Below are 13,060 nucleotides of genomic sequence, written 5' to 3' on the forward strand. Positions count from 1 at the left end.
AGATGACACTATCCATTAAAGATGCCCTGAAGGTAACTCAGAAGCCAGAATGCAGATTGTCATTGTATCACAAAGGAGAAAGTATATTACCCCCAACAGATGTAGTCTGCTAATATTCCAGTAACACCTCTATTCTAGAGCTTCAAAATGACCTGCCCATTACTAGACTGGGTATTTTGAGGCCAGCCTTGACCGTAAGCAATACACATTACCACTGGGGGCCCTCAGCCAACCGCTCCATCCAAAGTGGGTGAGGAGCAGCCTCATTTCTCACATCACCACAGTCATCCCCTGGCAATTAGAGATTCTTGCCTTGCAGATTGTAATGCTTAAGGTTAAGATTTTGTCAAGGTTATTTTTACTAAAAATAACCAACAGGTCGCTGGCAATAAACAAAAATTCATGGAAGCCCATGACCTGTCTGTGACTTTTACTAAAAATAATGGTGGGCAGGACTGACAGGGGAATGACTGAAGCCTGAGGCGGGGGTGACAGCCCGAGCCCAGAGGATGGGAATTTTTTCTCCAGCACCCACCACCCACAGCAACTGAGAGATGCGGGGTCCCTATTGCCCGCAGTGGCTTGGAACTCCGGGGACCCCACCACCCACAGAGCCTGACAGCTCTGGGACCAGCCGCTTGGAGTTCCGGGGCCCTCGCTGCCTATGGCAGATTGGAGCTCCTGTGTCCACACCACCTGTGGTGGCTCGGAGCTTCAGGGCTCCTGCCAGCTGACAACGCCGGCCCGGCAACCCTGGGGCTGAAGCAGAAAATATCACGGAGGTCTCTGAAAGTCAGAGAATCTGACATCCATGACAAAATCTTATCCTTAGTAATGCTTGATATGAAGACATTAATCAGCAACCCATTCTTCATGATGCTCATATATTTCTTAGCATGGAGAGATCCCTTGCACCTGAACCAGTTAGAACATTAAAGGAACGGTTTTCCAAAGTAGTAAAATATTTATGGAAGTGATAGAAAGCAACATAGGTTATTGAGTGCTGCTAGTATTGGCTTACTGACTGATGAATCAAACTTGCTGAAGGAAACTGTTTAGTCCTTAGTGATCCTGCATACAGCCTATGATGTGATGTGGTAACATTTTTTTAGGCTACTTTTATTTTCCTCTCTGCCAATGCACATCCATTCTCCCATCCATATGAGGGTACTATACCTGTAACTCCTCCAGATATTGCTAGGAGAATAATATAAGCTATAGAGCCTAAACAGATTCATTCATTCATTGGAAATACTTACTTGCAATTAAAAAGTAAACTATACCATCAAGATTGTTCATTTATTTTATTAGATATGATTATATCACAAGAAAGCATGTACCTTTTAACTTTGATGTACAGCACTCACAAAACAAACAGCAGTCACACTACTGGTTCAGTAATATTATTACAAATAAAGTTAGTGATGGAGACCTCTTCATAATAGGATAGTTCATTAAGTGTCAAGTTACGATAAAACACACTACGTACAAAGGTTGCATTCCCTATCTAATAAATTGAAACAAATGTGAGTTTGCCTACATAAGGACTATTCCTGCAGTCCTCCTCTGTGTAATCTTGATAAAGGTCCCTTTAGTTTTGGCTCCTACTGCATCCAAAGTGGTGTATATATTCTGCTGTCTAAATTACTTATGGTTTAGAAAATGTATTTCCCATGTGAGAGAGAGTTCATTGCTGGAGTACAATGATGCATTTTCAAAATGAAATATATATATCTGAGACCTGACAACAAAGTTAGGTTGTTTTACAGATTTTCAGTTTAAAATAAATCAGTTTGGTAAGCATAATCAAAGAGAGAATCTGGTCACAGAAGTACAGATTTTCTACTTTAGAATTAAGTTTGTGAAAACAAATGACAAGAACATAGGCCTTGTTGCCTGAGAAAATTCTCTGAATTTAATGTGTTTAATTCATTTACTATATGCAATTTATCCAAATGTTTGTAGTTCTTTATATGACTTTTTTGTTTAAGTAAATCTGATCTCAATGTTTAGTCATGATCCTCTCTACTAGTTCTTATGCATTAAACATTTTCTAAATGCTTAAAAACTATCACTGCCATTCAGGTGAATGTTTTTCTTATGACATGACAGTAAAAAACAAAATGGTGTGGTCCCCAAAAAAGGAGGATCAGTTGCAGAATCTGGTAAGTGTTGAAAAAAGAATGTCTGGATTTGTATAAAACACTATATTCAAAAACTGAAGCAAATCTCATGCTGCTTTTTCTAAAAAGACTCAGATGTGAAATAAGTTTGAAATGACTGAATGCTTTCAAATATAATTTAAGTTCCTGCAATCGTGAATTCTGATCTGCAAAGAAGGAATTAATTATTTATACAATAGCACAAAGCAAGTACAAAAATTAAGATTTTTAGGCTACTGCTGTTTCTCTCATGAATTCCTCAAGGACAGTTATTACATTTTTGGCTTCTGGCATTTCTGCTTGCTCCACTTTAACAATCTTCAGAAGGACATCTCCACTGCCACAGTTCTTTAGAAACACGAAACACTTGAACAAGGCATAATGGTTCATTTCTGCCTGACGAATAAACCTCTTCAGGTTGTTAGTGTCTTGTATGGCCTATAAACACAGTAACAGAAAATATTCCTCATCCTTTTATCTGTAGGGATGGTATGCCAATACATGAATTTGGAGAAGTGGAAGAGTCTGCAGTAAGAATTTTATTACATACATTAGTAGACAAATCAGTTAGCTACAACTCTTGATGGGAGTTTCTATTGCAATTTTAAAGTTAGGTTGTTTTAAGAAAAAAAATAAGTTGGTTTCTAAATCTGTCTGTGTCTCCTTTAGAGGATATTCTGTTCTTGTCCACTCAAAGTATAGCAAGAACTAGGCAAGCTCTCACAGTTATCACTATATCAATGCAAAAGTGACTATTTGCATACTCAGTAAACCTTCTGTCTCCTGCAAGCATATGAGTATACAAAGTTACCTTCAATTTAAAGTTCTCCACTATTTGCCGGAAGAGAAATGGATTTCCACCTTCAGCACCATTTAGAAAAGCCTGCATCCAGTCGTCACAGAATTTGTTGCTTCCTGTCACATGTTTAGGAACAAAGAAAAGGAGGTAAAGAAAAAGTGTATGTGTGCGTGCGCATTAGAGCACTGCATAGCCCACATGTATGTGACTGTGTACTTAATCTCACTCACACAATGATCGTAATTAACACCAGTAATGTTTGCCCTATGATATAAATATTCAAAAGCATAAAAAGATGGATAGAATGTGTATGAGAAAACAAAAGAAAACGTAACTAATCCCGCTTTCTTGCTATTTTAACTAGTATGCCAAGAAAACAGATTTTGTTTTCAGTTTCTTTGAAACATCTTTCCCAAAGCTCCAGGTGCTTTTAAAACTACAAACAAGGTTAAAATCTACAGCAAACTGTCCAATCAAACAGAATTATACTTGCCCAAAATAACTACAATTATCTAACCATCCACATCCCTCTATATACCACTCATCAAAAGCCTGACAGAAAAAGTGAGCTCTGCGGATTGATCTGAAGCTTAACTAATCTGAGTTCTGGTAGATCATAGAGCTGATCAAATTCCAGACTCTAGGACCTCTCACTTTTAAACCAGAGATCAAGTGCCTCTGTGGGTCATATATGGCATGATATCAAATGGGAAGAAAGGTGTTCTCAAGATAGCCAGGTCCCAAAACTTTCTGGGTATGATCCTGTAAGGGCTGAGCCTTCTCTAAAGAGGAGCTGGATAAGTTGATGGAAGCATCCCCATCCATGATTTCACCTGCATTATGGAACTGAGGCTGTGGTCCACCGCAGTCTATTACCACCGATTTGTGCTGTTCCTCAGTCATGGCTATACACAAGGAGGTCATTGTACCTTCCTGAATGAGACCTTGGAGACTGGCAGCACTCAGAAACCTGACATACAAAACTATTGTGAACGGCTAGTTTCCACCCAAACAGCAAAACCAGGAAAGGGATCATACAATAAGCCAAGCAACTTATAGGCTATATTGTCTCTGTTTAGGGGTAATATTCTTTACCTGTGAATATCTTTCTTTGTTCTTTCATCTGAATTTTTAACTTCAACAGGAGTGTAACTCAAAGCCTTTAAAAAAACCACACAATTTGATTGCTGTTGGCTGTATATATTTTACTTCTGTTACTATTTTCATTATTATTATTACTAGCAAAGAGTAACAAGTGATCTTAGTTAAGCTCTTTTCCAAATAGCCTCGTAAGTACCAGAAGCTAGATAAGTGCTCCAGACTACAGTATATTCATTACAACTATTTATACATTTTGAAAAAGTACACTAGTTTGTACTTCTATTAACCATTCTGCCCACATCCGTCTCATTTTCATTGTCTAGCAGTATATGACTCATCTTATTTTTTTGTTCTCAGCATCTTTCTACAATGAATTTCATAAATACTTAGCTGTTCTTGTCCTAGTCTGAGCAAAATGGAATTTTTATTGCCTATTTCATTCTAATTATAAGTTGAACACTAAGCATTCAATTTTAAAATAAGTCAGCTATAAAATTATTAATTTTAGTGAATGAAATAGCTGGTACTGGCTTAGTAATATAGCTGAGAAAAATCACTTGTATTGACTAAAGGGGGAGGTTTTCTTCATTCAGTTCAGGGAGAATGGAAAAGCCAAATGCAAGCTACATTTACAATATAACAGGATCACTGAGTTGACTAGAAAATGTTCAGAAGATGTTTTAGTTTGATGTATACTTACAGCATGTAATAAAAAGGCGAGTTTCTCCTGGAAGAGCTGCACTACCCTCTGGATAGGGCATACAGAGTCCTCAAACCAACTTCTTAGGTAGGGTTTAATATAAGTCTCCAGGTTACTTTTCTGTAGCAAATTGAAACATTAAAGCTTTGATTCTGGTATAAAAATAAGCATATTGCTAACCCATTCCAACTATGCAATTTGGATGTCAATTCCTTCCTAATTTTGAACTATAATCAGCTAAAATCATTAGCTTGGCATCTTAAGTGTTACTGACATGAAACACTGGCTCTGAAAATCTTTATATTCTGCAAGAAGATGACAAGTTATATTTGTAATCTATTCTGACATGTATCAGGCAAGCAGTGTAGTCCAGTAGATAGGGTACAGGACTGGGCGTCAGAACCTGGGTTCCATTCCCTGAACTTTTTTTTCCTCCCCAAGTTTATTTACATAAAATACAAATCAACCTGTCACCACTGCTTAGAAAAGTTAGGGGACTGAATGCTCATTGCTAACCTTTCCATATGCTATTATAATTTCTTAAAGGGATTTAGTCAATTTATTCACACTTCTGTCTGAATTTACCTATTAGTGTCACAAGTAACCCTTAAGATTACTGTGCTTGGGAAAGAAAGTCTGATGTTTCCATTTGTTTAACTTGTATGGTGAGCAGCACTTAGTGTATGCACTTGTTTCACTGTATAGACAGCTGCTCATTTCCTCCTGTTTATGTTGGTCTTTCATGTACTGTACTAACTTTTTGTCAGAGTAATCAATCCTTATTCTGTAGCCCATGGGGCTAGCCTGCCAGCGTGCTATATTATATAATCTGTTTTTCTTTATTAGTTTGATTATATTATTTTGGTTTATAGTTCAGTAGATATTATTTCGTTATATTTGGCTGTAATGCAAGGAACCTGTATCCTGTATGATTAGCTAGAGCAAGTTAGCATAAGTGTTTATAACCTTTGGGATAGATAAATGGCCTACCGGTTACCCTTTCGACTTTGGGGAAGTGAACGGAGAACTGAATGTGTTTACCAAAATTCTGGGACGTACCAGTAACCACAAGGTACACCACAAGAACATAGGTTGTGTTCTCAGTGTCAGTGCCCTTGCTGCACACCCTGAGAGTCTGGACAAAGTATTGAACTCTCTACATTCTCTAATTCTGTAGCCTGATTTGACAAGAACCTAAGTATCTTCTGCTCAGATCATTGGCGAGCCTATAACAAATCAGCCTGATAAAATCAGGTTAACAATTCATAAAATGTCATCTTTACCATTCACAAAAAATTCAGTCATAGAATTAGATCTTACCTCTGAATCAAGGTTAGTCTTCAGGCCTTGAACATATATGTCCAACTCAAGTCTGAAAGTATCCTCTTAAGGAAATAAGATATGTAAATTGAGACTTGCGTTTTGCCCATTTAGTATATAGTAGGTAATCACATTTTCAGTTATACTCTGGAAGATGTGTACAAGTAGGCTAGTAGTCAATGAATTCAAGGAATTGGCAGCAGATCTGGAAAAGGTTTCAAAGTTAATGGGGTAAACACGCTACCTATTATTTTCATATGCTCTTTCCCTACACCCACATAAAGAGAGGTTAAGGAAAGGATATAGCTCGAGCCCTTTCTCTGAGCCTCCTAAGAAACAAATTACATACTCTGGAGGGCTGACGTTTGATTCCACTGTTGCTGTTTCTAGAAGCTTTTCTTGTTGGAGAAGACAGTAATAACAACCAACTCGAAATTCTGGTATGCTAGAGACAGGAAAAAAAAGTTGAATTAATCAGATGCAGATGTTCCAAATAAAGTAATGATTGTTCTAACTGAATCTCATTTTGTATCTCACATTAGAATTTAACCAGCCACTGACAATAGGTGAAATCCTGACTCTCCTAAAGTCAATGGAAGTTTTGCCATTGACTTCAATTGGGTCAAGATTTCCTATCCTACATTTTATATAAATTTGTGAATAATCAGATAATGATTAAGATTAGGATTTTGAATCTCTATGGTTTTTCACCTTGATCAAAATAATTCTGTCCTGATCCCAAAAGAATACTCTTGCTTTCAGAACAGTAATGTCATTCTGATTACCTTTGACAGAGGTACAGCCCAGAAATAAATGCAAGTTTTAACTATCCTATTTATAACCTCTTAAAAAAAAAAAAACACAATTGTTCATATTTTCTAACAAGGCTACAAAAGATAAACTGACTTTAGACATAAAGGCCATGTGTAAAGGAGTGAGCATCAACTAAAATTGTGTGTGTGTTTTACTTAAAAAAATGCTAGCCCCCAATACAACCTGCACATAGCATCACATATACAATCTTCCTAGATCTTTTCCTCCTTGTTAACTGCACAGAAAGTGTGATCAGAACAACCTGATCAAAACTAATTTATCACTATTTAATATGTTTGCAGTTTTTCACTGCCACCTAAAGGAAATCTAAGGCAAATGCTACTAGTACATAACTAAACTGAGAGCCTTACATATGCTTTGACAGGCTGATTAGCTGCAATCAGGATTAAACTCATATGCAGCAGCAGATGGTAAACTTAGTGAGACTGCCAGCATTTCTTATCACTTCCCATGTTTATCACAAATTAAAAACAGTACATTTTACTCTTACCTCAACTCCACAGATGCAACATTACCCATCCCCTCAAAAAGTGCTCCTTTAATAAAACGCTTAGCAATAAAACTGCGTAATTCTGTCTCTGCTTCAGCTGGTAAGTTAGTATCCACCAAGGAGAGGCTTTGAAAACAAGATAAAATTCTTAGTGAGAAGAAGAATAAACTATTTTAATTCTCTAGCTGGGCATATGCCCGACTCCACAGATGTCATGTGGGGAGGAGTGCTTCCTTATGGTTATTGCAGTGTCTGAGTCAGGACTCCTGGAATCTGTTCCTGGCACTGCCTCTAACACATTATCTGACCTGTGGCAAGTCAGAAATGTATTCAGTGTCCTGTTCACTAAATTGGGATTCTTTAATTCTAATATCAATTGACACAGAGTTACTCAATAGCAGGTCCCTTAGGCCTGGATTCACAAAGGGACTTGGGCATTGTGACAACAAGCATCACGGCGCATAACTTTTAGGTACCTGCAAAATTACAGAAATAACACTGCAATTCAAAAAGCCTGAGTTGGCCAAAGCTCCCTAACCAAAGAATGGGGCGAGATAGGCACCTTAGAATGTAATTCACAAAAGCTAGCACTAGGCGAGGAGCCACCTAAGCTAGCCCTTGGGGGAAGCCAAGGAAGGGATGTATCCTAAGCTCTGCCCCTCTAAGGGAAATAAGTGCTTAAATCCAGGCTGCAGGGAGGCTTCTTAGGGAGACAGACACCTATCTCTTCTCTTCTAGTGACTCATAACCGGGAACCCCTCTCCTTTAGTTTGGGCATCTAAGGTGTTTCTTGTGAGACTGGCATAGGTAGATACCTAACTCCACACAAAATGGCTGGAGGAGGAGATGGTTGTAGTGCCCACCTGATAACTTTTATCCCAGTGGTTTGAGCGCTCACCTGGGACATGGGAGACCCAGGTTCAATTCCCCCTCTGATTGAGAGAGGGAAAGGATTTGAAGACGGGTCTCCTAAACCTTTCAGGAAAGTGCTCTACCATTGGGCTATGGGATATTCTGATGTGAGGCTCTTTCAGTCTCTCCTGTTGAAGCTATTCCACTGTATTATAAATAAGACATTGGAGTAGGGGTGTGAGGGGAGACCCCAGGTCCTGTTCCCCTGCTCCAATGAGTCGTTAATTATTTATACTCAAAGACCTAAAATTATGTAGATACGCTAAGAATTAGTAGTAGTAGTATAAAAGAAATGAGTGTGAACCCGAGGAGTATAATTTGCACTGGTCTATTATTCTAAGCCTCCACTTACCCAACTCAGAAATTCTATTTGGTGTATGTGTCCATTATCATCTTGGTGTTTAATAGAAAAAAAAAAATCACCAGAAAAAAATGGTGAATTCAATATGGCTTTCAGAGGGATTTGTATTATCTAACTCTGTATTCCTTTCTGTATCTACCCAAATACGAAGATGTCAAAAGCTCTGAATTAGAAACTGAATGACAAATCAGGGTGCTTAAGTGGTTCTGCCGTGTTTGTTTTACCTAAAGTCTTCAGCAGAGGGAGTTTCTGGTGTTGCACTGCTCGGACTTCCATCATCACTGTCAGCAGCCTGCTCTGATGAACTGAAAATCAAGGCATTTTTATGACTGACATTAAATATGGACACACAACATGTATGCAGGTCTATTATCACTAAACAGGGCAGAGGAGAAAGAAGCATTGTGCGGATGGTGCAGAGTGGAAGTAGCCTTTGAAACTATTATGGAGTGGAGGACTAAAGGGGTGATGAGGAGGGGAAGAAATTACTTGTCATTCTCTATCCCAGGGGAGACAAAAAATGGAGTAAAGCAGCTAAGAACTGAATAGATAGGGAGGGTGAAATCCTTCTCAGACCTAAGGATGGGTTCCCCACCTCTCAGTTTAGGAAGACCAATGTAGGAAAGCCTCGTACGGCCATTGCCTGTGCTCTGAAAACCTCCTGCTTCAGTGCTGTCAATCATATACCTTTCAAGAACATTACCTGGAATTCCTTAGTTTCCTATCTAGAGGCCCACTTTATGAGTAGTCTGCATTTGGAGCTGACCCCAAAACACAATATGTTCTGGTGCCAAAGCAAGGGTGAGAATAATCCACTCCTCACCAAAATCTGGTATTGTCCCACTCATCTTTCCATTTTTCATCTCCTCACCCTGCACAAATAAGTCCTACTCAACCAGAGCTCAAAATCAGCTAGGCCATGGTAGAGCAGTGGAAACACACACACTATCAGAAAATCAGAGAATCATAGGACTGGAAGAGACCTCGAGAGGTCATCTAGTCCAGTCCCCTGCACTCATGGCAGGACTAAGTATTATCTAGACCAGTGGTTCCCAAACTTGTTCCACCGCTTGTGCAGGGAAAGCCCCTGGCGGGCCGGGCTGTTTACCTGCCGCATCCACAGGTTCGGCTGATCGTGGTTCCCAGTGGCCGTGGTTCACTGCTCCAGGCCAATGGGAGCTGCTGGAAGCGGTGCGGGCCAAGGGACGTACAGGGGCTTTCCCTGCACAAGTGGCGGAACAAGTTTGGGAACCACTGATCTAGACCATTCCTGACAGGTGTTTGTCTAACCTGCTCTTAGAAATCGCCAATGGTGGAGATTCCACAATCTCCCTAGGCAATTTATTCCAGTGCTTAACCACCCAGATAGGAAGTTTTTCCTAATGTCCAACTTAAACCTCCCTTGCTGCAATTTAAGCCCATTGCTTCTTGTCCTATCCTTAGAGGTTAAGGAGAACAATTCTTCTCCCTCCTCTTGTAACAACCTTTTATGTACTTGAAAGCTGTTATCATATCCCTTCTCAGGCTTCTCTTTTCCAGACTAAACAAACCCAATTTTTTCAATCTTCCCTCATAGGCCATTTTTTCTAGACCTTTTAATCATTTTTCTTGTTCTTTTCTGGACTTTCTCCAAGTTGTCCACATCTTTCCTGAAATGTGGCACCCAGAATTGGACACAATACTCTAGTTGAGGCCTAATCAGAGCGGAGTACAGCAGGAGTATTAATTCTTGTGTCTTGCTTACAATACTCCTGCTAATACATCCCAGAATGATGTTCACTTTTTTTGCAACAGTATTACATTGTTGACTCATATGTAGCTTGTGGTCCACTATAACTCCCAGATCCCTTTCCGCAGTACTTCTTCCTAGTGAGTCATTTCTCATTTTGTATGTGTGCAACTGATTGTTCCTTCCTAAGTGGAGTACTTTGCATTTGTTCTTATTGAATTTCATCCTATTTACTTCAGACCATTTCTCCAGTTTGTCCAGATCATTTTGAATTTTAATCCTATCCTCCAAAGCACTTCTAACCCCTCCCAGCTTGGAATCATCTGCAAACTTTATAAGTGTACTGTCTATGCCATTATCTAAATCATTGATGAAGATATTAAACAGAACTGGACCCAGAACTGATCCCTGCGGGACCCCATTTGTTATGCCCTTCCAGCATGACTGTGAACCACTGATAACTACTCTCTGGGAACGGTTTTCCAACCAGTTTTGCACCTATCTTATAGTAGCTCCATCTAGGTTGCATTTCCCTAATTTGTGTATGAGAAGGTCATGCAAGACAATATCAAAAGCTTTACTAAAGTCAAGATATACCACGTCTACCGCTTCCCCTTTTGTTGCCATGAAGACCACTGGGACCAGAGTAGGAGCTGTAATTAACCAGATGGATTAACTCCCCTTTATTTGGAAACCACACTCCAAACCTTTACGAGTCTCAGCCATCCTCATTGCATCCTATTCCCTCCCTTCTTCTCCCTCCACTCCCGGAATTAAAGGCAACTAACAATGGCCTCGCTCTCTCCTGCCCTTGTCCCCCCTCCAGCTGCATCATCTGTTGACAGCAGGCAGTAGTGCGAGGGGAGGGAGATGGCACCTGCAAGTCACTGGACTGTGCCGGGACGTCCCTAGGAAAGGGGGGCGGGGGGAGCAGAAGGCTGGGTACTGTGGAGCGGGTTGGGGAGGCGGAATCTATCCAGCCCCTCACCTGTAGCCCTTGTAGCCGTACAGACAGTAGTAGCTATTACTGAACCGCTCCAGCCTCCGCTCCTCGGCCGCGCCGCCCCCTTCCTCGCTGCTCTCCAGCTCCCTCTCGTCCCCATCCACAGACTCCTGCAGAGACGGCAGCATCTCTCCCCAGCTCAGCAGCTCTTCGTGTGTAGCAACGAAATCCGCCCTCTGGTCTCCTGCCGTACGGTGCTCGTCTTCCTGCTCACGCCACAAGCACTCAGGTTCCGGCTGCCCTTGTTTCCGCTCCTGCCTTTCACACTAACACCGCTTCGTAGAACTATTGCGCCAGCGCTCTCCGTTCCTGGAAGGCAGATGCATTGTAGGGCTGGTGTCACAGCCTCTCCCTGTTGGGATGGAAGATGTTGCTGTGTGTATTCCCATGAGAGACTGACAATTTCGGCACAAATCTGAAAATCTCTCTCACTTAAAGAGTCCCAATTTGGCAGCTCTGAATCTATTTCTCCCCCCATTCCAGACTTGCCCTCATTCAGTTTGGAGGGAGAATCTTTCATTTGGGATCTTTTGAAGTCTCCCTCTCTTTCTTAGGAGGAAGGATTTTACTGAATGTGTTTACATGGTCGATTTTAAAATTAAAATTCATTCTGAAGCTGTTTAAATCCCCCCCACCCCTATTAATTTATCCTTTGCGGGGAAATCCCTAAATTTTACAGCAGAGGTTAAAAGTCCTCTTTTGTATTCCTCAAATCTCTTCTATACTTTTATAAGCAAATTATTTTTTTTGCAAAGAAAAAACATATCTTGTCAATTACCATTTCACATTTAAAATTTAAATACAATTTATGTCCATAGGCATGACATCCTCTGCTTATCCTTAGAGTGACTATGGTATTGACCAACAGTGACGCAAGCTTCTCCTAACAGCCCAGCCAATATGCCTCAAGGACAAGTTTGGTGTGATCACCTCTTTTGGTGACTATGATGGTTCAGTCTCTATAGTTCATTCATTGGTCTCCATGCTGGAATGGTCAAGTTTGCCACTTAGGCCTTGTTTTGAGGGGATGAGATTCCTGCCGTTTTGCCTTAGAGCCATGACACAGTGCATCAGTGCAGTAATGCTATAAGACATGGTGTTGATATTTGGAGGGAACGCAATGGTGTTTTCCCTCAGTGCCACCACACGGTGCGTCGGCCTGGGGAAGCCACGTGGTGATGCTGTGCCGACGTTTGAGAGGAAGGGATGATGTTTTCCTTTAGTTAACGGCCTGACGTGACGTGTTGGGGTTGGGACACCGCTGAGGACTGTGATGATTTTTAGGGGACAGGACTGTGCTTTGCTTGTGGCGGGCTGACACGGTGAGGCCATGCAATGAGGCTGTGGTGATGTTTTGGAGTGCTGTTCTGCCTCAGCAACTTGGGGTGTGGAGGCAACCTGCTGATGTTGCCTAGTGGGGCACAGACGCCACATCACAATGGCACGGTCTGTCCTGTCCAACCAGCCCGTGGGCACCTTAAATCTCTTCGCTGGTGGGTACCCGAATCCCTTCCCTCCTCACCCCTATCAGCTCCCTGTGGCCGCCAGGGGGGTCATGACAGAGGGTTCTACGCCCCTAGGCGGGACTGGAAAGGAGGTTGGAACAAAATGGCGGCCGTTGGCAATCGCGGGGCCTGTTAGGAGACTCA

The 13,060-nt window shown here is 41.1% G+C and overlaps 1 protein-coding gene across 1 annotated transcript; it reads right to left on the minus strand.

Moving 5' to 3' along the window:
* Nucleotides 1-1,289: 1,289 nt before the first annotated feature.
* C12H17orf75 (chromosome 12 C17orf75 homolog) lies at nucleotides 1,290-13,031 on the minus strand. Its single transcript, XM_005282841.5, has 10 exons — nucleotides 11,397-13,031; nucleotides 8,904-8,984; nucleotides 7,407-7,532; nucleotides 6,387-6,527; nucleotides 6,083-6,140; nucleotides 4,763-4,882; nucleotides 4,057-4,121; nucleotides 3,795-3,931; nucleotides 2,974-3,077; nucleotides 1,290-2,600 (listed from the first exon to the last, which is right to left on the minus strand). The coding sequence occupies exons 1-10, from the start codon at nucleotides 11,537-11,539 to the stop codon at nucleotides 2,391-2,393; spliced, it is 1,185 nt and encodes a 394-aa protein (XP_005282898.2). The 5' UTR covers nucleotides 11,540-13,031; the 3' UTR covers nucleotides 1,290-2,390.
* Nucleotides 13,032-13,060: the final 29 nt, after the last annotated feature.

Source organism: Chrysemys picta, chromosome 12 (assembly GCF_011386835.1).
Source record: "Chrysemys picta bellii isolate R12L10 chromosome 12, ASM1138683v2, whole genome shotgun sequence".
In the NCBI taxonomy this organism is placed as follows: domain Eukaryota; kingdom Metazoa; phylum Chordata; order Testudines; family Emydidae; genus Chrysemys; species Chrysemys picta.